Genomic DNA, 22,003 nt, shown 5'->3' on the forward strand with positions numbered 1-22,003 from the left:
CCTCACTTCCCCAAGTGTCAGGCCCTACGTGGGACGAGCCAAGGTCCCCGCCCTAGGGAGGCTCAGGGACCCGGTGCAGGAGGACAAGAACACAACCCCGGAGATCTAAGTGTATGGGAGGTTCCAATATAGAACAGAGGAGCCCAGAGGAGGAAAAGTTAATTCTGCCAGAAGTGGGACTGAGGGAGTGGGGTGGAGTTGGGGAGGGTCGAGGGAAGGGTCCAAGAGGTGACTAACTAGAACCTAGAGAGACTGGGGGAGAAGGGAATGGAGAGTGAAGACCACGGAAAGTGGAAGGGAAGCGCGGAAGCCAACCCATTCGGTGCCACCGCACTCCCGTGCCCCCGTGGTGTCCCCGGCCCTGCCCTCACTCCCTCCCAGCTGCCCGGGCGTCCCGAGCCCCGGACACCTCGGGCACCGGCCTCTTTGGCAGAGGGTGCGGTGGGGGCGTCGGTGAAGCTGCCCTCCCTACGAAGTTCCCCCGCCCGGCGAGGCTGGGATGGGGGCGATCGGGCCCCCGCCAGCTCTGCGGGAGGAGGCTGTACCGCGCCCTACCGCAGCCACGGCACAACAGACAGCTACCCACCGAACGCGGACACTCACTTTCTCGTGGAAGATGGACTCCATGTTTATTTGTCTGGAGCCAACGGCCCCCGCGCCGAGCCACCCCCCTCCAGCCCCGCCCCTCGGCCCCACCCCTCCGCCCACCCTGCCCCGCCCCGCCTCGAGCCGCCCCTGCCCACGTGCCTCGCACAGACCAATCATCTCCGAGGAAGTGAGTCACGTGGAGCGAAGAGCTAGTGAACGCCGGGGCAGTAAATGCGAGGGCACGTGACCTGTGTAGCGCGTCCTGCGATCTCCCTTTATCTGGCCAGCTTGGGGCGGGTGGGGGTGTTGCAGCGCCACCTAGGGTCTGGAGGATCTCCGCTTCCCACCCATTGCTATGGATTTTTAGGCTATTAAGGGTCTGGACAAGGAACACCTGGGTTCTATGTTCTTTTATGTTTTCCACTTTGTATTTTATGCTTATCATATTTGCATTTAATTATTTAATATCTTTCTCCTCCTCCCCCACTGAAAGCCGGATTAAGAAAAAGACATCATTGCATCCCCCAACACCTAGCACTTGTGTAAAAATGTAGTTAATACTTATACAGAGCTTACTGTAAGGTAGGCATTATTCTTCTTAAACTACTTTGCATATATTAACGAATTTAATACAACCTTTGATGTAGGTGTTGTTATGATCCCTATTTTACCTATGAGGACACTGATGCACAGGGAGATTAAGAAAAGAAGGGTGAACAAAGTCAACTGGTAAGTTGCTGCGCTGGGGTCCAAATCCATACACCTTGTTATTAGTGTCTGTGTTCTGGCCCTGAAGAGGAAGCATGAGTTGGAGAAACTGAAAAATCCAGTAAAATGGGGGGAAGGTATTTGAGGAAACTGAAGGAGTAGGGAAGAAGCAGATTTTGCACCTTGAAATTAAGAAAGGTATGCTTTAAAAATTTTTTTTTAATGTTTATTTATTTTTGAGAGAGAGAGAGTGGGCAAGGGGCAGAGAGAGGGGGACAGAGGATCTGAAGCTGACTCCGTACTGACAACAGAGAACCCAATGTGGGCCACCCAGGTGCTCCCAGGAAGGTATGCCTTTTAAAGGCAGTTAGGGAGTTATATACAGTTTTTAAAGGAGAAGAGACATGCTCAGATTTGCATTTTATAAAGATCACTAGCTACAGAAAAGAGCTGACGCTGTCGAGGGAGTCTTAGGAGAGCTGATGGTGTTTGGACTAGAGTATTGACCTGCAGTCGAGAGGAGACCGTTTTGAGAGAGAATGAGGAATCGTGGAGACTCAACAGAACTTGGTGACCGTGGGAAGTGAGGGACATAGAAACATTAGGGATGATGTCTGGGTTTCTGCCCTAGGCAGCCACTGTGGCAGGAGCAGGAGGAAGGGCAAGGTTTGGGAAAGAGAAGATAGAGGTTACCTCTTAGAGATGTTGAATTTGACAAACCTATGATCCATGAGAAAAGTAATGGGTGGGCACATAGATGATAGATAGATAGATAGATAGATAGATAGATAGATAGATAGATAGATAGAGGCACCTGGGTGGCTCCGTTGGTTGAGCTCAGGTCATGATCTTGTTGGAGCCCCTCTTTGGGCTTGCTGATGTCAGCCTGTAAGTGCAGAACCTGCTTTGGATCCTCTGTCCCCTCTCTCTGCTCCTCCCCCGCTTGCACTCTTCCAATAAATAAATATTTTTTAAAAGATAGATAGTCTGGAGTTCAGGGGTTTGGTTTTGCTATAGAGCAGGGAGTTATTCACAGGAGTGAATAAAATCATCTAGAAGAAAAGGAAGAGCTTGAGAAGAGGATCTAAAGCAGAATCTTGAGGGTAGAGAAGGAGTAGTGGAAGAGAAGGGAGGAAAAAGCAGGGGAGTGTAAAGTTATCAAAGCCCTGAGAAGGGAACGTTTCAAGGAGCAGTCAGTATCAGTTGCTGCCAAGAGGTCCAGCAACATCAGGACTCCACTAAATTGTGTTGCTATGGAGACTATTGTTGACTTTGGTGAGTGCAGGTTCAGAGGAACACAAGGGGCAGCAGGAGGTAAGGAAATGGAGAGTCCAGTGAGGACCGGGTGCTCTGGGATAGGATTTAGTTACCATTTATCAGATGATGCTGTGTGCACAGTCCACAATCCCATATTGGGGAAACAGTCCATGCATGTTCTTAAGGAACTGTGGACTGACTGGGGAAACAAATCATGATCTCACGAAGTGAAAAAATATGCAAACCACTTTTTTTCCTGATTTTTTTAAAAGAAAGTTTGTGTCTATGTACAGAAACATGTGTTTACTTTTTTTGCTTATATACATTACAAATCTCTGGAAGACTATATAGGAGACCCAGAGGTTACCTACATGTTTGAGATGGGAAGGGAACTAGGCAAATAGGCAGGGGTGGGAGGGAGACTTTTCACAGTATACAATTTTATTCTTGATTTTTGAACTATATTGTATTACTTATTCAGAAAAAAATGTGATTATATTCATTTTATATGGCTACCACAGCAAATCATCACAAACTTGGTGGCTAAAAACAGAAATGTATTCTCTTGTTGTTCTTGAGGCCAGATGTCTGAAACAAAGGTGTCAGCAGGCCCATGCTCCAAAGCCACAGGGAGAAATCCTTCCTTCTTCCAGCTTCTAAAGGCTCCTAGCATTATTAGTTAGTTGGCTTGCGGTTGCAGAATTCCAACCTTGGCTTTGGTCTTTACATGGCCATCTTCCTTCTGTGTGTCTCTGTCCTCTCATAAGATACCAATGATTGGATTTAGGTCTTACCTTAATTCACGCTGCGATCTTTAACTAATTTCATTGGCAAAGAACCTACTTCCAAACAAGGTCTTTGGTTCTGGGTGGACTTGAGTTTTGGAAGGACATGCTTTAACTCTCTCTAGTGAGTAACTGCTTACTAGGATGAACAATATGCTGAAGGACTCATTGTTTCGTTCCCTCTTAAATCCTCCCGGCAATATTCAGTGATGTTGAATTAATACTAATCATTTCATTAGGGCTTCCCCCACCTGTTGAGCATGTGATTGATAGGGAACATTGTAAAGTGAAAAGACTGATGCCTGGGAGTCAGAATGAAAGTTCTGGTTTTGGCTTTGCCATTGAAACAGTGTATGATCTGCATATTAAATGTGTTGCATTTCCTATTCTTATAATTCCACTTGTTATTCAGCACATCCTAAACTTTTAACTTTGTAAGATAACTCATATCATCCTTCAAAACTCAATGACTATACCCTATAGAAAATGTTCCCTGCTTTCCACTGAATTTAGAAGTCCCTCTCCCCCTTCTGAGCTCCTGTATGTGCCTCTATCATACATAGTCACTTTTACACAGTATCATAATAGTTGGTTTAACCATACATCTTCCCCAACATCCTATAAATGTCATGATGGCAGGGCCCATGTCTTATGACCATTTGGTAGTTGATGTCTTTCAAATGAATTAATGAAGCCAAGTGTCTGGGAATGATTCGTGATTCCCTAACTCTTCCCCCTCACTCCTTGCATTGGTCAGTCCTCAAATGTTGTGTATTCACTGTCTCCCCTCTTTCTTCATTGCTGCTGGTAGTTCAAGCCCTCTTGGTCTGTTGTGTAGCCAGCCTGGTTTGAGGATTTCTGAATTGGTCTTCTAATTCCAGTCTCAATATGTAAGATTCATAGTACTGTCAATGACCTCTCAAACATGCAAATCTCATCAGTTTTTCTTCCTTTTAACAAATGGAATACTACTATGTGTCAGGCACTGGGACCGTAACCATGAAACAAACAGTCCCATCTTCATGGAGCTTATATTGGGAGGGATCTTTAAATACTAATTACACAAATCTTACTCTAAAATCCTTCAGTGGCTTCCCACTGCTAGCTTAAAAAGCACTTAGTGACCTGGACCAACTACCTGTCCAGCTCTATCTCCCAGAATTCCCCCTGCTCATCACACTAGCTGCTTCCCTTGATTTCCAGAGTCTTCTAACGAAGTCCTTTGTGCCACTATACCTTGCACGTGCCTATAGGAATGCACTCATTACACCATACTGGACCTATTACTTTATATGCTACTGAACTATTAGCTTTTGAGGGGCAGAGGAGTCTTAGTCTTTGTATCAAGGGTTGGTACAGAGCAGTGAATAAATGCATGAATTCTTTTTGACTGATTGGCACAGGAAAGTATTACGATAATTCAGTGGGAGAGAGAAGTTACTGAGCTAATCAGGAGAGTTGCTGGTGAGACAGCAGACCAAACAGACCCACTACTAGTAGACTTCTTATGCCACCTCGGGCCACTCAGATTTTCTCTAATCTACTTCATTGGAGTTTTATGTCAACAAGTGAGATTGCACAGATATTTCTGTTTTCTTGAACACCGTATATTCTAAGTTTAATCTGGTGTTCATTTTGTTGTTACTGAAGACCAAATAGCTTAACGGAATTTTAACCATTTCACATTTTAAAATGGAAGGTGTGTCAGATTCAGTGTCCAGAGTCCTGACAAGAATCATTGATAATTGGGGAGTATCATTTCATTGTAATATTACTTCTCCTAAATCCAGTATTATCTAAAACAAAATGTTTTCTGAGAAGAGGTAGTTGAATACAACAGATGACATGTATACATCCATGGAACCATCCGAAGCAAAGTTTCCTTGTGCCCCCTTGTAATTCATATTATTTTTTTTTAATGTTTATTTATTTTTTGAGAGAGATGGAGAGAGCAGGGCAAGGGCAGAGAGAGAGGAGACAGAGAATCCCAAGCAGGCTTCATATCATCAGCACAGAGCCCGACACACGGCTTGAACTCACGAATTGTGAGACCATGACCTGAGCCAAAACCGAGTCAGACACTCAATGGACCGAGCCACTCAGGTGCTGCCCCTCCCTGGTCATTCTTACCTCTAACCCTTTTCTGGACTTTGCGCCTCCAGGCAACCAGTGATCTGCTTTGTTACTACAGTTTACAGTTTCTAACATTTCATGTAAGTGGAACCGTAAAGCGTATGCTTTTTGTCTGGCTTCTTTCATCCTGGATAATTAATTTGAAATTCATTAATGTTGAAGCATTAGATCATTCCTTTTTAAAAATTATTTATTTATTAATATTTACCTTAGAGCATGAGTGGAGGAGGGAGTGGGGCAGAGGCAGAGAGGGAGACACAGAATCCGAAGCAGGCTCCAGGGTCTGAGCTGTCAGGACAGAGCCCAACATGGGGCTTGAACTCATGAGCCGTGAGTTCAGGACCTGAGCCGAAGTCAGTGGCCCAACCAACTTAAGCCACCCGGGCACTCTAGATCATTCCTTTAATGCCAAGTAGTATTCCATTGTACGGGTTTAACACAGTGTATTGACTTGATTGACATTTGGGTTATCTTTAATATTGGACTATGCATATTCATGGAAGTCTTTGTGTGAAAGGAGGCTCTCCGTTATGGAGGAGTATCTCAGAGCGGAATGGCTGGGGCATATGGTAGGTGTTATTCCCATTTGAAACCACTAAACTGGATTTCCAAAGTGCCACAACTGCCAACTCCAGGTCACGCTCCTGCCAGCAGTGTGTGAGGTCCAGTTCCTTGCCAACACTGGTAAATACATCAATCTTTTAACTTGAACCATTCGAATAGGTGTGTCGCGGTACCATTGTGGCTTAAACTTGCATTTCCCTAATGACTGCTGATGTTGGGAGTCTTTTCATGTACTTTATTTGCCATCTTATCTTTTTTGGTAAAGTGTCTATTAAAATCTTTTGCTCATTTAAAAAAATTGGGCTGGGAGTGTCTGGCTGGCTCAGTTAGTGGGGCGTGCAACTCTTGATCTGGGGGTCGTTGAGTTTGAGCTTCACACTGGGTGTAGAGATTACTTAAAAAAATAAGTGAATTGTTTTAAAAAACTGGGTTGTCTTATTATTAAGGTAGAAGGGTTCTTTACATATTCTAGATAATAAGTTGTTGTACATTACGTTTCTCCCAATTTATGGCTGCATTTTCATTTTTGGAACAGTATTTTTTGAAGAGCAAAAGTTTTTAAAACTAGTTCATGCTTTAGGTGTTGTATTTAAGAAGTCTTTGCCAAACTCAAGGTCACCAAAATTTTCAGCTAGTGTCATCCTTCTAAAGCACATAATTTGAAAACACTTTTCTGAAAACTACCTGAGGAAAAAATTGCTATATGATTTAATAGTGCTATGGTCTAAAATGGGGAAAAGAAAACGAAATGCTGATTGTAAATTTAACATCAATGTGCATAATCAAGTGCTCAATAATTATTTTTAAGCTATGGGTGCCTATCACTTGAAACGTGGAAGATTACTCCAACATAAAAAGAGTCACACTTTAAATGAAATAATGAATGTGTTTTTATTTCTCTCCCAATTTTTAAAATGTGAACATTCTGTATTTCAGTCACAGCCTTTACTTCCAGGTGACTTCTTCATTGGGTCTCAATTCCCTGTGTGGAAATTAGAAAGGAAGGAAAGGAAAAGGTATAAATTAAACTTTCATGGGGGAGAAAAAGAAGAGCATGAGTTCAATATTTTATATTCTATTAAACTGACCCATTAAAGTTTTTATATAGACTCAACAGAGCCATTCTATTCTCTCATGATTTTAAACTTTTACCAGCCCTTCAATTTCATTTTTCTAGATTTAGGAACCGTAATTTCTCAGTCTGTATGAAAGCTTTTATCCTCTGTTCACTTGAGGTTTTCTAAACCCTTTCTAATTCATGTGTGTGATCGTTCTTGAAATCCCTAACCATAGACCTCCTCTACATAGGGACTGTGAATGCTGCTCAAGCCTCTGGTCCCCGGAGCTTCTTCCCACCTAGGTGACACCCAGTGGCAGGCACCCTGCCTTGCTAACTACCTCTCTGCTGCCAAAAAAGCCATCTCCAGACACAACGGGACCAGGCAGCGGTCAGCTGCCTTCTGATCACTTGGCCACCGTGTCTAGAGCTCTCCAGCAGTGTGGCTGCAAACGTAGCACCGAGCCACTATTGGTATCATATATTTCAGCTACATTCTGGTTTATGTAAAATGCTGTCTGATAATGTGTGTGAAAGCCACATTAAAGTAGGCTTTGGTGAGCTAGTTTAAAACTTCGTTTCTGTATTACAAATGTACCCTGAATGCCAAAAAAAAAAAAAAAAAAAAAAAAAATTCAAACATCGGAAATACCCTGTTCATAAACTGAAGACCTGTTATTCGAAAGGTAACCACTCGGTTTTATCCAAAGATTAAACGACAAATAATACTACAAAATGATAGCACTTGAATATAAGTAGTTGGGGGAAAATTTACCCTTTCTGCTTATTTTTGGCACACATGGTATTAAAGAGTATTACCAAAAGCTGGCCAATTGTTGGTTTAAAACAAACGTACAAACTAACCTTTTAAACAACAAACTCTTGTTCCGGAAGGCAGTTAGCTTTTCATCGCTCTTTTTGTCTAGATAACATCCAAGGACAAATCCCACAGGCACAAGTATATGTACCCAGTGGTCACGAACAATCTGAATTACGTTCATCATGAATGCTAAAAAAAAAAAAACAAAACACAAAAACAACAACAAAAAAGAAGAATGAGCAGAAATATAACTGCCTTTGAAATATCTTGAAAAATTGCATTTTGGGGCACATGGGTGGCTCAGCCGGTTAAGCTTCTGACTCCATTTCAGCTCAGGTCATGATCTCACTGTTGGTGTGGTCGAGCCCCACTTTGGGCTCTGTGCGGACAGCTCAGGGCCTGCTTGCATCCTCTCTCTCTGCCCCTCTCCCACTCGTGCACACACCCTCTGTCTCTCTCCCAAAATAAATACATTAAAAAAATTTTTTTAATTGCATCTGAAACAGAGAGCTAATCCTGAATTTAGTAAATGTTAAAAGCATAATAAGCCTCTTCAAATTTGCTCAGCATCAGAATGCAGTATACAACTTAAAATCTACTCGACGATTATATAGGTGACAATGGTAATAGAAAAATTGCATTGCACTATGCGGTGCCTGGGTGGCTCAGTCGGTTAAACGTCCGACTTCGGTTCAGGTCATAATCTCACAGTTCATGAATTCAAGTCCTGAGTTGGGGTCTGTGGGGACAGCTCAGAGCCTGGAACCTGCTTCGGATTCTCTGTCTCCCTCTCTCTCTCTACCCCTTGCCCGCTCACACTCTGTCTCTCTCTCTCAAAAATAAATAAACTTAAAAAAAAAAAGTTTAAAAATTGCATTGCACTAAAATCAGCTTATTAACTTTTTTTCTAGTTCCACTAGTGATCTGATATGGTACAGTGCAGAGAAATGGAGTATAAAAAATTCCACTTGCAAAAGCTGAGTATTTGCATCCTCCTACTGTTAACTTAAAACTTTTACACATGTAAAATCTTTTTAAGACCAAAAAAAAATCTTTTAGGACCTCTTACAATACTAAAATACAATTATACTATTATGCCAAAAACCAAATTCTTTAGATAAAGCTATAAATATTGAAGACTAATTTTTGACTTAGCAGTAATTGTGACTCGGATAAACCCCATTAGCTATGATACCGCTACAGCACAAAGCTGAAACTAATTTTTGAAAGTAAATGAAGATATGAGAGAAATTAAAAAAAATAACCACATTCAACAATGTCATGCTAGGGGCGCCTGGGTGGCTCAGCTGGTTGTGTCCAACTGCGGCTTGGATCATGATCTTGCCGTTTCTAAATTCGAGCCCTGCATCGGGCTCTATGCTGACAGCTCAGAGCCTGGAGCCTGCTTTGGATTCTGTCTCCCTCTGTCTCTGCCGCTCCCCCACTCTCTCTAACATAAATAAACATTAAAAAAAATGTCATGGTAGATCTCAATATCAATCAGTGATTTTACAAAAGATATGGGCAGGAGGGAATTTACTTTCGGAGAACAACTACTAGGTACCGGAGCCATCATACAGTCTTATATGTAACATGAAATAACTATTATTATCCTAATTTTACAGATTAGAAAACACCTTAACCTAAAATTGAGTACAGAGCTGGAATTCAAACTCAGGTTTGCTCCAAAGCTCTGTATTCTATTAGATCACAATGCCTCTCTTCCTGAATTGATATTCCTGATCTCTTCCTGAATTCATGGGACTTAAGGGATTTTAAGTTCTAAGAGTTCCTAAAAGGTAGAAGAGGAAGACTAGAACTAGAAGCTACCAAATGGAAAATAAATTTGCACTAATTCCATAAAAACATAGTTGCATTGTCAGTTTTCTGTAAAAATGTGTACCTAAAGATGAACTCAAAATACATCTGCCTATATATGAATCTAAAATGAATAAATAATATACAATGGCTGAGAAGGCACAGGACAATACCCTAGTAAGAGAACACGTTACTGCCAACAAAAGTGCTTAGCACGAAACTGCTAGGATTAGGTAGACTGGATCCTGCCTCTCCTCCTACGATACCATTTCTCATACTTACACATTCTATTACTATATTTCTCAAACTTAATCACTATCTAAAGGCACTGGGCTAGAAAATGGCCATGAAGTGAAAAGCTGCACAATTACTATGTACTCTATTTAACAAGGTGTAATATTACATATAGCAGGTTCCAGTCTGAATATCACCAATCTGGAAAATTATGAAAAGTAAATGAGGTATTTAAAATATATAACTTATAGTTCCGGCATTAAAGTTTTAGTCTATTGTCTACAGCTGTTATTCTCAAACTTGCCTGCACATCAAAAGCACCTGGGGAGCCCTGGGGCTCCTGGGTGGTTCAGTCGGTTAAGTGTCCGACTTTGGTTCCAACCATGATCTCACGGTTTTTGGGTTCGAGCCCTGCGTCGGGGTCTGTGCTGACAGCTCGGAGCCTGGAGCCTGCTTCGGATTCTGTGTCTCCCTCTCTCTCTCTCTGCCTCTCCCCAGCTCGTGCTCTCTCAAAAATAAACAAATATTAAAAAAAAAATTAAAAAGCACCTGGCAGTCTTTATCAAAAATAGAGACTCCTTGGTCCTCCTTCTGGGTGGGGTTGGAAAAACCTGTAACTCAAAGAATTGATTTAGTTAGCTAATTTGATGCAAATAGTTCTTGGGTAACCTCATCTTATTTTCTAGAAGATGGTGGCTCTCTTAGCATTGTGCCTTAAGTAACATTATTTGCATTTTAGATACAAAGCACTTTTTGTGAATCTGACCAAGTGCCCACCAAATTATAGCCCCTTGTTTTATAAACTTGAGCCAGTCAAATATGGGAATAATACATGCCTTAATCAAACAATGTAACTTTGAAAGCAGGAAAATGCAGAATACTAGACAAGATAGGCCTCTGTAGAAATCAAGCTCTCATGTATTGTCACCTGTTGCTACAGATTCCTCAAATTTCTTAATAGGGGTCAAGCCTAACAGCACAGCAGAGTCAGATAGTGTTTGCATTTTTTTTTTAATGCTTATTTTATTTTTGAGACAGAGAGAGACAGAGCATGAGTGCGGGGGGGGGGGGGGGGGAATACAGAGGGAGACACAGCATCTGAAGCAGGCTCCAGGCTCTGAGCTGTCAGCACAGAGCCCAACGTGGGGCTCGAACTCGTCAACCGCGAGATCATGACCTGCGTTGAAGTCAGACACTCAACCCACTGAGCCACCCAGGCATCCCGAGATAGTGTTTGCATTTTAAAAAATGCCTGGTGACTCAGTCCGAGACTGTTTTAAATAAGCCCATGGCCACCCGTGGGCTATAAGCCATTATTGTTGGCATTCTTCCAACAGGGCAAGTAGGTATTTTGTCTGGCTCTACTCTGAGATTCTGAGAAGATTCTGAGACAAGCCTCTGATGCCCTGGCTCCATATAGGCTCTCACATATATTCCACAGGTGAAGACTGGTCGATGGAAGGATTCTGTATGTTCAAAATACAGAACTGGGTCCAGCCACCATGATTCTATTGCTTGGAGGTAAATGACAAATCTTAGTCCCACAAGCATTTCATATTACACTTGTATCATCTATCTAATGGACTTTGGGAGCAGTGGCACTGAACATAATTTGTCCCCTGTATTTCACTGTGAGTGGATGACCAGGGAGGACAAAGATTTATGGACCTAAGAGTGAGCTAGAATGATTCCCGGAAGAATGGCTAGAAGGTGGAGTATAGACAGGCTCTGGTCATGGGCCCAAGACCACAGAGGGCTTCCAGTGATGGACAAACAGCAGTGAGGTCCTGGGACAGACTCCAATGAAACAAGCCTAGGTTTGGATGAAGAGTGACATCCACATGGGTGACCAAGAGAAGACTGCACTTAGTACTGTCTTCTTTCCACGGAAGACTCATGAAAAATTCTGCTTTTACTTTAGAACTGGGACTTGCTATGGTATTCCTAAGAAAAACGAATTGTTTTTTCTCTTACAGACTCAAGGAATCATTAACTTATCACCTGTCCTCTGTTACCAATGTTCCAAATTTTTTGCCCTACCTCTAGAAAGAGCAGACTCATATAGCACTGTCAGGTACGGTTCTTACTGCTTTTCACCATCACTAACCTCATGTAATCTTCACAACACTATGCGTGTCTGCACTAATGTCCCCGATGTAGGAGGCACATTTTTTTCATGAGGAAATCCAGGGACAATCAACTTGCATATTGTGACAAATGCAGTTAAGTGGTAGAGCTGGGATTAATACTCAGGCAGGGTGGCTCCTTGGTTCAAGCTACTTGTGCTTTATTGTCCGTTAAGGTAACTCTAGAGGTAAACATTTAGACCGACCTCACTCAGGATTATCTTATTTTTCTTAACATTACTTTTCCTTCAACCCAATTTTTCTCGCGTAACTTCTAAAAAGAAAACTGAATCTGGTATGCATTTTTGTAAGCCAATTTACGTTGTAAAAACATAAATGAATAGATATTTCAAAAATTAAATCCTAATCTCTAATAGGTCCCCACAGCACTTTAGATCGACATTTTTTTGAACCATATATATGATCGATGAAAAGCAGTGCGGGATGCGTGGAGAAACTGAACTGCTTGAGATCTGGAAACGTCTTAATGACATATCCACCCTGGAAACCAAGCACAAATGCAGTATTACATTTTTAAAGTGATATGTGTGTGTGTTTGTGTTTACGCGCGCGCAATGGCCGGCTCAAGAAGGTTTGCGATTTGGAAGAGAACGAGGTTTCCAATCTAGAGCAACGAGGAGACAGAACGCTGAAACCTGGACGAATATGTGATGCTGGCAGAGAAGCAGCGGCTTCCCTCCTTGAGCCTGGAGTGCGACCCCGGCCTGTAACCTCTGCGGCCCGGCCAAGGGCGGTCACCGGGTTATCCCTTAAAGACGTTTTCCAATAATGACAGCCTCCCACCACCCTTTCCAAAAGCCGCCAGGCGCAAAACGGGAGCCCAGCCGTCCCCGGGAAGAAACCCCCATTTCCCTTCCCCGTCTCCACCGCTCGCAAGCCCCGGGCCACCCCCCCCTCCCCCCCCCCCGCTTACACGTACCGCCGCCGAGGGCTTTCCTAGAGGTGGACCCTCCCTGCCTACACAACGGGGCGCCTCGGCGCTCCTGGACCCGGGACCCACCTGCGGCCTTGGTACCAAAAAGGACCCCACGACCCAGGGCAAAGGCGAGCCTAGCCACCGGCGCCGGCGGAAGCTGCGGCCTTGGGACCTGCCATTCGCCACGCCCGCTCGAAGAGAGGGGTGGCGGTGGGAAACCGAACCCCTTCTTCCTTTTCATGTTTGACTCTCCTCGTATTTATTTTAGCTTTTCACACATTATAAATTTTCTAAAACTACACCTTCGGTGCAAGATGACGGGACTTGTTGGGGTAAAGCGCCATCTCCTTCCCACAGCTTCGTCTCTACCCCTCGAAGATGGTATCGCCCTGGGCCTTCCCCGCCTCAGCGGCTCGCCTCCAGTTTCAAAATGGCGGCCGCCATCGGGGGGCCTTCTGCTGGCTGATCGTCACGGGTGCTGCTGAGCGAGCATCAGCTTTTCTCGCTCTTGAACCTGGATTCAACTAGGGGTTGGGAAGGGCAGTGGACGGCGTTGGGGGAGGACTGACGAGGCAAGTGAGGGCGGAGGAAAGGAGTGAGCCCTTTGGTGGGGGAGGGGGCGCCCTCGGCCCTCCGGGGAGACCCTGGCTCCAACTCCGGCCGGGTCTCTGCTGGGGACGTGCTTCTGGGGTTTCGGTTGCGACTGTCCTGGCCGGACCTGGCAGAAGTGCTCAGCGAGGGAAAGAGAAGTGATTTCTCCGGGGGTCTAGAGCTCCCGGTCTTTGTGGCAGTCCGTACGGTTCACTCCTATGTGCTCCCCCCCCCTTTTTTTTTTTTTTTTGCTGTTTTCCTCTGCCCTGTTTCTCGGCGTTGGAGGAGTTAATCTGACTCCAGCTTTGGCCTCGTGGTTACCGTGTTCTTGGACTCCTCGCTGGGGGTCTTCCCGTGGCCTCGGGTTCAAAGGCCACGAGACTGCTAAGCACTGGGCACGAAGTAGGCGTCCTTTTTAGTTAATCGACTCCGGGGACCTTTTAAGATGTTAACCACGCTTTATTAAAATTGTCTTGGCCTTCCGCGCCTCGCGCCCCCCAGCCTCCCCACCCTCCCAGCCCTCGCTTTGCCCTCGAGCGCTTCCACCGTCACTGTTTTACTAGCTCTTAAGTAAACTGGAGGTCACACCAGCCTTAACACTGGCAAGTGTGGCCTCCTGCCACCTGCCGAACCTGAGTTATCAATTACCCATCCCCACTTTTTTAATTTTGCAACCCTTGTGATTTTTTTTTTTTTTTTTTTTTAAGAAGCCGCTTCTCTTTCTGAACTAACCAGGAAGAGGCTTTTTTGTACCACGTGAGTTCAAAGGCCAACCCAGATTCCTTCGTTTTCCCTTGGATTTTGTGTAGTTCCTTTTGGTTGTCATCAACATGCAAGGTCGTTATTGAGAGAGCAAGTAACTGTAATTGGTAATTGGGATGAATGAGTCCGTCAGACTCAAGGAAGCAATTTATGACCTGGTTAGGGTACTGTGGTTAGGTTAGGATTTTGAGTGCTGTGCTTGATACTGGCGATACAAAGATGATCAGTTTTGCTCTTCGCCTATACATTCAACGTCCATTCAGCAAACATTCTTAGTGCTGTTTGTGCTAAATGAAAATAAACCGCCCGAGGCCACCAAAAAGGCTTCACAAAGGAATAACTATTTGAGCTGGGTCATGAAGGGTCACAAGGAATTTACTAGGCTCGGGAGGAGATCATTCCTGGCTGCAGAGATTTGAGAAGTTTTGGCGCGCTGAGGGAGAGTGGGAAGATAAATGTGCCGGAACATGCAGTGCAAGGGTGGTTGGCGAAGGAAGAGCGAGATTGAGAGCCACTTGTGAAGGACCTTGATTTCCAGCTAAGGAGTTCAGGCTTTATCCAGTAGTTAGAGGGGAGCCATGCACATACTTTGCACAAGGAAAGGGCGTGAGTGTGTGTGTGTGTGTGTGTGTGTATACACACACACACACACAGGGTGGTCTCTGACAGCTGTACAGAGAATCAATTTGGAATAGGAAAACTAGATAAGAGGAAATTGCAGTCATTCAGGTAAGGTAATGTGTGCCTCAGTTGAAGTAGGATAGTAATGGGTGTGAAAGAAACAATTTTTTTAAAAGTTTATTTATTTTGAGAGAGGGAGAGAGCTCGTGGGGGGCGGGGGCAGAGGGAGATAGAATCCCAAGTAGGCTCCATGCTATTTACTCAGAGCCCAATATGGGGCTTGATCTCACTAATTGTGAGATGGTGACCTGACCCAAAATCAAGAGTTGGACGCTTCACCGACTGAGCCACCTAGGTGCCTGGAGAGACCTTTCTGAATAGGATTCGAACTGGTGGCAGCAATTTGGTGGAGGGAGGGTGACTCCAGAGGTTTTGGGCCAAGGGACTAAATGGTTGGTGATACCATTAAAGTCAAGCCTAAGATGGGGCGCCTGGGTGGCTAGGTGGGTTAAGCCTCCAACTTCAGCTTAGGTCATGATCTTGCAGTTGGTGAGTTTGAGTCCTGCATCAGGCTCTGTGCTGACGGCTCAGAGCCTGGAGTCTGCTTCAGATTCTCTGTCTCCCTCTTTCTGCCCCTCCCCTGCTTGTGCGCTTTCTGTCTCTCTCTCAAAAATAAATAAACATTTAAAAAAAAAAAAAAAAAACAAGCCTAAGACATGTACATCAGAATAGAATGGTGCCAGCCTGCACCTTAAGGAGTGGCAGAGCACAGTGCTCTACAGACGAAAGCATGGGTTTTAGAGTCTAGACCTAGTGCTGTTACTGCAGCCGTGAGCTACATGTGGCTGTTGAGCACTTGAAATTGTGGTTAGATTGATTTGAAATATGCTGTAAATATAAAATACATACTGAATTTCAAAGACTTGGTAAGAAAAACGATGTAGAATATCTCAATTTATTAATAATGATTACCTGCTGAAATGATAATATTTTGAATATATTGGGTTAAATAAAATACATTAAAAGTAATTTCACCCAAAACTTTTCAACGTGGCTGTGAATAAAATTTTTAATTACATTTATGGCTTGCATTATATTTTTGTTGGGCAGAGCCGATGCAGTCTAGACTAATGATAGAGGAATTTGTAAGGAGGTGGGATTTGAACTGGGTCTTGACACAGTGGTGAGCTGGCGCCCTCCACTGCCGGTTAAAGCATTCAGGTTTTTGTTTTTTCAAGCAGTAAGAAGCCTTCCAAGATTTCTGAGCAAAGGATCATTAACCTGGCAGTAATGTTTAGGTTGAGATGAAAGGGAGGAAAGGCTGGAGGCAGAGAAACAGAGAAACCCAAATGTAAGGTAATGAGGTCCTGCTTTAAGGTACTGGTGGTAGGAATGGAAAGGGAATAATACATTTGAAAGCATTTTGAGGCTAAGAAAAATAATCAGGAGTTGGTAACAGACTGTTCAAAAAAAGTAAAGGAAGGAATCAAACATGTAGAATTTCAAGCCTTGGTTACTTAGATAAGAACTAATGAATTCATGTCATATAGTTACAAAGTACATTTGAGACCAAAGGCATTTAGTCTCAAAATAGAACCAGCAAAGTCTAAAGGAGGAAGTAGTTTGCTAAATACTCTTCCTTTTCATCTCCTTGCTCTCTGTATCTTACCAAACCAATCATCCATACCAACTGATTTTCCTAAAATACAGAATTTCCTGTATTATGTCATCTTACTTGATAATGGATCTTAAAATGTTTCTCTGTTGCCTGAAGAACTAGATCCAGAGTCCAAGGCCTTTATCTGGCCCTTTTCTGTTCATTAGAATTTTTCTTTCATTTTTTTGCTTATATGAAAGTGTGCCCAGCTGCTTTTTCCACTAACACTCTGTACATTTTTTGTGCCGTTGGTCATGTTATTCCCCTGTTTGAAATACCTTTTCTTTTTGTCTCTCGGGTCCTGCCCATCCTTAACGAGTAATTTAAGATCTCACCTCTTTTATGATTCTCATTAACATAAGCTAATGTCAGTTTTTAAAATCTTATTTCCTAAACTGCATATTTTAGCCCCTGATTGTGACCTATTTGGTACAATATTTTTGACTGTTATTATCTCTGTTTGTTTTATGTAAGTTCAGCTTCCAAAAATTAGGACAGATTTTCTTTTTAAAAACAGGATCATTTCTTATGCTACTTGCTGCTGCTCATGTGTTCACCTTAGGGCATGACATAGAAGGTAAACACCATAATTAAAAACAGAAGTAAATCTGTTATACCACATTTAGCGGACTCTCTTTATTTTTTAGATTTATGAAGAACTCTTCCCGTGAATTCATGGTGTTTCATCCTATATACGACTGAGATATCAGTAAGTGATGAATGTCTCTAGTAAAGATATAGCCACAGTATAAGCAATTGTATTAAAAATACCTTTTCACCTGTTGAAACCTGGGTCTATCTGCAAAAAGCTTTCACATGAACTCATTCACTTCTGTCTGCAAGCTACTTTATTTCCACCTTGTAATCTAAATAAAGTGGAAGTGAAGGTGGATTTGAGTAGAAAAAGAGTTTCTCTTAGGCCACTAATATACTTGTGGTACAGGAAGCTTTTTGGCAGGGAGAACTTTTTTATTTCCTTCCCAAAATTGTATTTATAAATGTTTTTCATCAAATGGAGAATAAATGTCTTTGTACTTCTCATGCCTTACAAATAGGAATATGCCAAGTCCACATATTTTTAATTTTAACTTATTTGTTTCATCAGTTCTTTATGGAACAACCACTATGTGTTTAAGACATGTGCTAATAATATATAGTAAGGACACAAAAAAGGATCGAGCCTCAAAGAGCTCTCCCAAGTAACGGGAAATGCATAAGATTAGATAACTGTTGATGGTGTAGCCAGTTCGCTAAGCTCATTTAACACTAGCCATACTTCATTTATTTAAGCTTTTGTTGACTCCCCTCCCCTCCCCACTATGTGTTAGGCACTGTGGACACATTGGAGGATAACTGTGACCAGAACTGACCAGGTCTGTTTTTTCATGGAATTCATAGTCTAGTGCGGGGATGAGGAGGAAAGACAGGGATGGGCAAAGCAAGGAAATAAGTAACTAGCAGGCATAGAGAGCAGTAAGCATTTTGAGGGAAGTAGAGTGATGTCACAGGGTATAACTGAGTTGGGGAAGGACTTTCGGGTTGTTAAAAAACCATCTCAGAATAAATTTGAGACTGGGAAAACGTACAAACTAGTTAGAGGTCTTAGTGACAGTGGAGACAGAAGGGAAGTTTGAGAAATAGAATGGAGGTAAAAATGCAGCACTTAGTGATAGATCGGATGTGGGATACAAAGTAAAGGAGGGACTCAAGGATGAGGCCATCAGAGATCAGGTGATATTTATGGCTGTGGAACTGGTGAGATTACCTGGAAAAAAAAAAGTCCTGCTGAAGCACACTGCCACATTTGAGGTGGAAGAAAATAAATAGCAAAGGAGATTGGGGAGTGGCCAGTTACATACAAGGAAAACTAGGATGGAGGTGACACAGAAGCAGAGGGAGGAGGAGGAGAGCATTTCAGGGAGGCTGGAGCACTTTTATCGAATGCTGCTACAGTTTCTGTCAGTGGAAGCCCGAGAAATGCCATTGGCTTAAATTGCGTAGAGGTTTGCCAGTGACCTTGATGAACACACTAGTAGTGGGCTGGTAGACAAAGATGCCAGGTTTGATAGTCTGAATGGGAGGCAAGAAAGTGGAGACACATGTGGACAAATCCTCTGAGAACTTTTGCGATGAAAGGGGAACATAGAAATGATGGACGACTTGCGGGGATAGCAGGATTAAGAGAGGGCTCTTTTAAATCGGGAAATTCTAGAGGATCTGTGTGTGCTAATAGGAGTGGCACATCAGTGATACATGGTTTGATGTGGGGAAGAGAGGGCATGGCTGAAGAAGTTCGGTCCTCTAGAAGGTAAACGAGAATGGCAGCCAGACTACTCATAGGGAGCAGGGCTATTGAGTTCATGTAATGGGAGAGACAACAGTGTACGTGCAGATACATTAATAGATTTGGTATTGGAAAAGGAATTCTTGTCTGATGACTTCTATTTTCTGATTGAAGAATGAAGTGGGATTATGAACTGATAGTAGGGCGGAGGGGGCAGTGCATGATGCTAGAGCAGAGAAGAGATGATGTCAAGTAGCAGTCTCAGAGGTGGTCAGCCAGCTAAGAAAACTCAGGTTGGTGGGTAGTGCTTAGTGCCTCCTCGGGACCTTTGACCATGAATTGAAAGAGCAGGTCGCACAGTTGTGGGATTGACCCCCATCCCCTCCCCTCCCCCCCCGGCAACATATAGTTCCTGGAATAGGCAGAGCAAATGATTGGAGTCAGTCGGGGTTGGGGTTTTGCCACGTTGGTACCAAGAAGGACTAGAGCAATGAGACACGTGATGGTATTTGCAAGATACTCATGATGGGTCGTGGATTGATGGTAAGGATGTGAATGGAGACTGGAGGGGGTGAAACCATGGTTGGTGGATGATGAGGGATTCGGTGAGGCCGAAGGATTTCTGGAGTGGGATTGCTGAGTGAGCGAAGCAGTAGTGAGAGAGTGAGATGCTGGAAGGTCAGATTTTGGAAATGGTGCAGCTCACGGGTGAAGAAGTCTAGGGCATACCTGTAGTGGTGGGTGGCTGACGTGAAACAGGGTTATGGGAGTGGAGAAAGGCAGGCACCAGAGTCAGTAGTGAAGTTAATAAGAAGACCAAGTCAGGAATGAAAGTCGTCCGTGAATGAGGTCAGGTTAACGGATGTCAGCAGGGAGGAGGAGAGAGGGAAGGCTCATAGCCCGCTGGGAGGCGTGAGGCTCCGTGGGACTGGAGTATTTGAAGGAGGAAGGAGGAGACCTGGTTTGAGCTGCAGCGAGGAGCAAGGAACGCATACTTCCTGCTTTCGAGGCACAGGGGGTGCGAGAAGAAGAAGAAAACCGTGTGAGGAGGTGGCAGGAGAACCAGTTTCTGTGAAGATTACCAGGTGAAGAGGACCTTCAGAGAAGAGGTGCGGTTACAGATGAGTGTGAGCGGCATCGTCCCAGAGAACGTACTGGAAGGACCCGGGAGGGATAGAAAGTAGGGGATTGGATCCGACAGGCAGATGTGCACGTCAGTGATCATGGATAACCCAGGAGTCTTGGATCTTTGGCTGAGACTGACGAGAGGAAAGATGACATGAGGTGGGATTAGCCTCCTGACAGTCTGTCATGAAAGGTGACAGTCAGTTTACCTTAGTGTGTTGATAGGACCTTGGGCAGCTGGTAAGAGGCCATCAGGTATGCGTGACCTCTCCTAACTTGCACAGTTGGCCAGGGAAGACTAATGTAGTGTGAGGAGCTAAGATCTGAAATGTTGCTGTGGAGCTGTACTCTGCTAATCAGTGTTTCTGTCACATGTGTTTAATAGCACGCAGTTCTAGGTCTGAAATCCCAATAGATGTGTTCATGTTACACCTTCTCGAAATTCATACGGTAGGCATCTCGACGTAAATTCCATCGAATATATGTTGAGCACTTACTGTGTGTCAGGTTCTCTCAGGAATTGCAAGCTTAAGATTCTACATCTGTCTTTTGTAGTTGCTTACTCTCCAGTGCAAGTGTTCTTAACATTAAACTCCCTAAAAAGTACGTGGATTTCTTTGAGTATGTGTGCCTTTTTTGTTTGTTCCCTGACGACTGAGGGGAGAAGAAAGAGTGCAAAACTTTTATCAGATCCTCAAGCATGCCTGTTTATTTAAGGACCACTGGTCTAATAGGAGAGAAAGACATCGAAACTAATTGTAATGCAGTGAAATCATTGCCATCACAGAGCAAAATAAAGGAAGCACAAGGTCACCTTGGAGGATGAGTTTGTTAATTCATTATACATTTATTTATCGGGGAACTTGGTGTTCTCTAGTCTGTGTAATTTACACATTATTTGAAATCTTTCAACATCGTTTTTATGTGAATTATTAATACTCATGTTTATAGACTGGCATACATAAGTGAGGAGAGGTTAATTAATTGCTTAGACCCACATAGTAGTAGCTTCAGATCTGAAACTCGTTCTAAAGTTCACTGCTTTTCATTAAGCCACACTGAGGAGCCGCTGAAGGACTCGTTGTCAACAAGAGTGTGTAACGTCATTTTTGTGTTTTCAAATTTAGCAGTGATGGGAGTAGGTCTTTAATGTGTTTGCTTTCTCTCTTTATGGAATTTTTAATCACTTAGAAACTTGATACAATGTTAATTTGTCTATTACGTGTGTTAGACTATGATGTGTGTTTAATTATATTTTTATTTCTTTTAAAAGAACTTTTTGGATTGCTGTTTTTGGACCAAAAATGACATCTATTATCAAATTAACTACCCTCTCGGGGGTTCAGGAAGAGTCTGCTCTTTGCTATCTTCTGCAAGTTGACGAGTTTAGGTTTCTCCTGGACTGTGGCTGGGATGAGCACTTTTCTATGGATATTATAGACTCCCTGAGGAAGTAAGTTACTTCTCCTATTTTTAGACTTCAGTTAAATCAACTTCTCTTTTCTACACCATGATACCATTTTGATGTGACCCAGTGTATGTTCTCTTTGCTCTGATTTATAGTAAAAGACCTGATTTTGCATGCCAAAGAGCCAAAAAGCGACTGTTTTCATTTTTAAAGTTTTGATTGTATTATGAGCTATGTTTATTGAGATTCAGTAAAATGTTAATTGTTACTTGGCTAATGGGTCCCAGTGGAGATCTTTGCACCCTAATTTTAGAGAAGATTAGGTTTAGAAGAATTTGAAGAGGAGAAAACCTTCCCTGTGGAAGGTCTGCCGTCAGATCACATTTGCTTACTTTCTATGTGTTGAGGCTCTACGCTGAGAATTGGTGCCCAGAATACTGACCATGTGATATAAAACAATACTGATCCATCAAAGAAAAATTCACTTATGTTTTCAGTTATATTAATTATGGAAGGAAAGGGGACTGA

General features: G+C 43.2%; 3 protein-coding genes across 39 annotated transcripts in view; 1 reads left to right on the forward strand and 2 right to left on the reverse strand.

Annotated features, from left to right (window-relative positions):
• ATXN3 (ataxin 3) overlaps positions 1–685 on the reverse strand; it is a 38,793-nt gene extending 38,108 nt beyond the window's left edge. For 30 of the 33 annotated variants that reach the window (XR_009264733.1, XR_009264732.1, XR_009264729.1 and 27 more), the window contains exon 1: positions 604–685. Coding sequence is in view for 28 of the 33 variants with exons in the window: in XM_058740100.1 (XP_058596083.1) it covers positions 604–627 (24 nt within the window). In the remaining 5 variants the exon portion in view is untranslated. The other 3 variants (XM_058740075.1, XM_058740064.1, XM_058740078.1) reach the window with 3 other exon arrangements.
• Positions 686–6,909: 6,224 nt separating this feature from the next.
• Positions 6,910–13,283, reverse strand: NDUFB1 (NADH:ubiquinone oxidoreductase subunit B1). 3 transcript variants are annotated; one of them, XM_058740102.1, is made up of 3 exons: positions 13,112–13,283; positions 7,957–8,101; positions 6,910–7,017 (listed from the first exon to the last, which is right to left on the reverse strand). In XM_058740102.1, exons 1-3 carry the CDS (start codon positions 13,266–13,268, stop codon positions 6,981–6,983), a joined length of 339 nt encoding a protein of 112 aa, XP_058596085.1. In that variant the 5' UTR covers positions 13,269–13,283; the 3' UTR covers positions 6,910–6,980. The 3 variants fall into 3 exon arrangements, with proteins under 3 accessions (XP_058596085.1, XP_058596084.1, XP_058596086.1); XM_058740101.1 differs by having other exon boundaries at positions 13,031–13,184; XM_058740103.1 differs by lacking the exon at positions 13,112–13,283 and adding an exon at positions 10,514–10,563.
• Positions 13,284–13,436: 153 nt separating this feature from the next.
• CPSF2 (cleavage and polyadenylation specific factor 2) overlaps positions 13,437–22,003 on the forward strand; it is a 33,046-nt gene continuing 24,479 nt past the window's right edge. Inside the window, exons 1-3 of one of the 3 annotated variants that reach the window (XM_058740059.1) lie at positions 13,437–13,599; positions 17,306–17,367; positions 21,341–21,520. In XM_058740059.1, coding sequence (XP_058596042.1) covers positions 21,372–21,520 — 149 coding nt within the window. In that variant the 5' untranslated portion in view covers positions 13,437–13,599; positions 17,306–17,367; positions 21,341–21,371. Of the gene's footprint in view, positions 13,600–17,305; positions 17,372–20,649; positions 20,671–21,340; positions 21,521–22,003 lie in introns of those variants that run through there. The other 2 variants (XM_058740060.1, XM_058740061.1) reach the window with 2 other exon arrangements.

This window comes from Neofelis nebulosa, chromosome 7 (assembly GCF_028018385.1).
Source record: "Neofelis nebulosa isolate mNeoNeb1 chromosome 7, mNeoNeb1.pri, whole genome shotgun sequence".
Lineage (NCBI taxonomy): Eukaryota > Metazoa > Chordata > Mammalia > Carnivora > Felidae > Neofelis > Neofelis nebulosa.

Coding starts and splice junctions, on each gene's coding strand:
- NDUFB1 (XM_058740102.1), bottom strand. CDS start 13,268: ATGAAAAGGAAGAAGGGGTTCGGTTTCCCACCGCCACCCCTCTCTTCG. Junction 8,102..13,111: donor TTTTGGTACCAAGGCCGCAG/GTGGGTCCCGGG, acceptor TTTTTTTTTTAG/CATTCATGATGAACGTAATT. Junction 7,018..7,956: donor AAGAGTTTGTTGTTTAAAAG/GTTAGTTTGTAC, acceptor ATTTCCACACAG/GGAATTGAGACCCAATGAAG.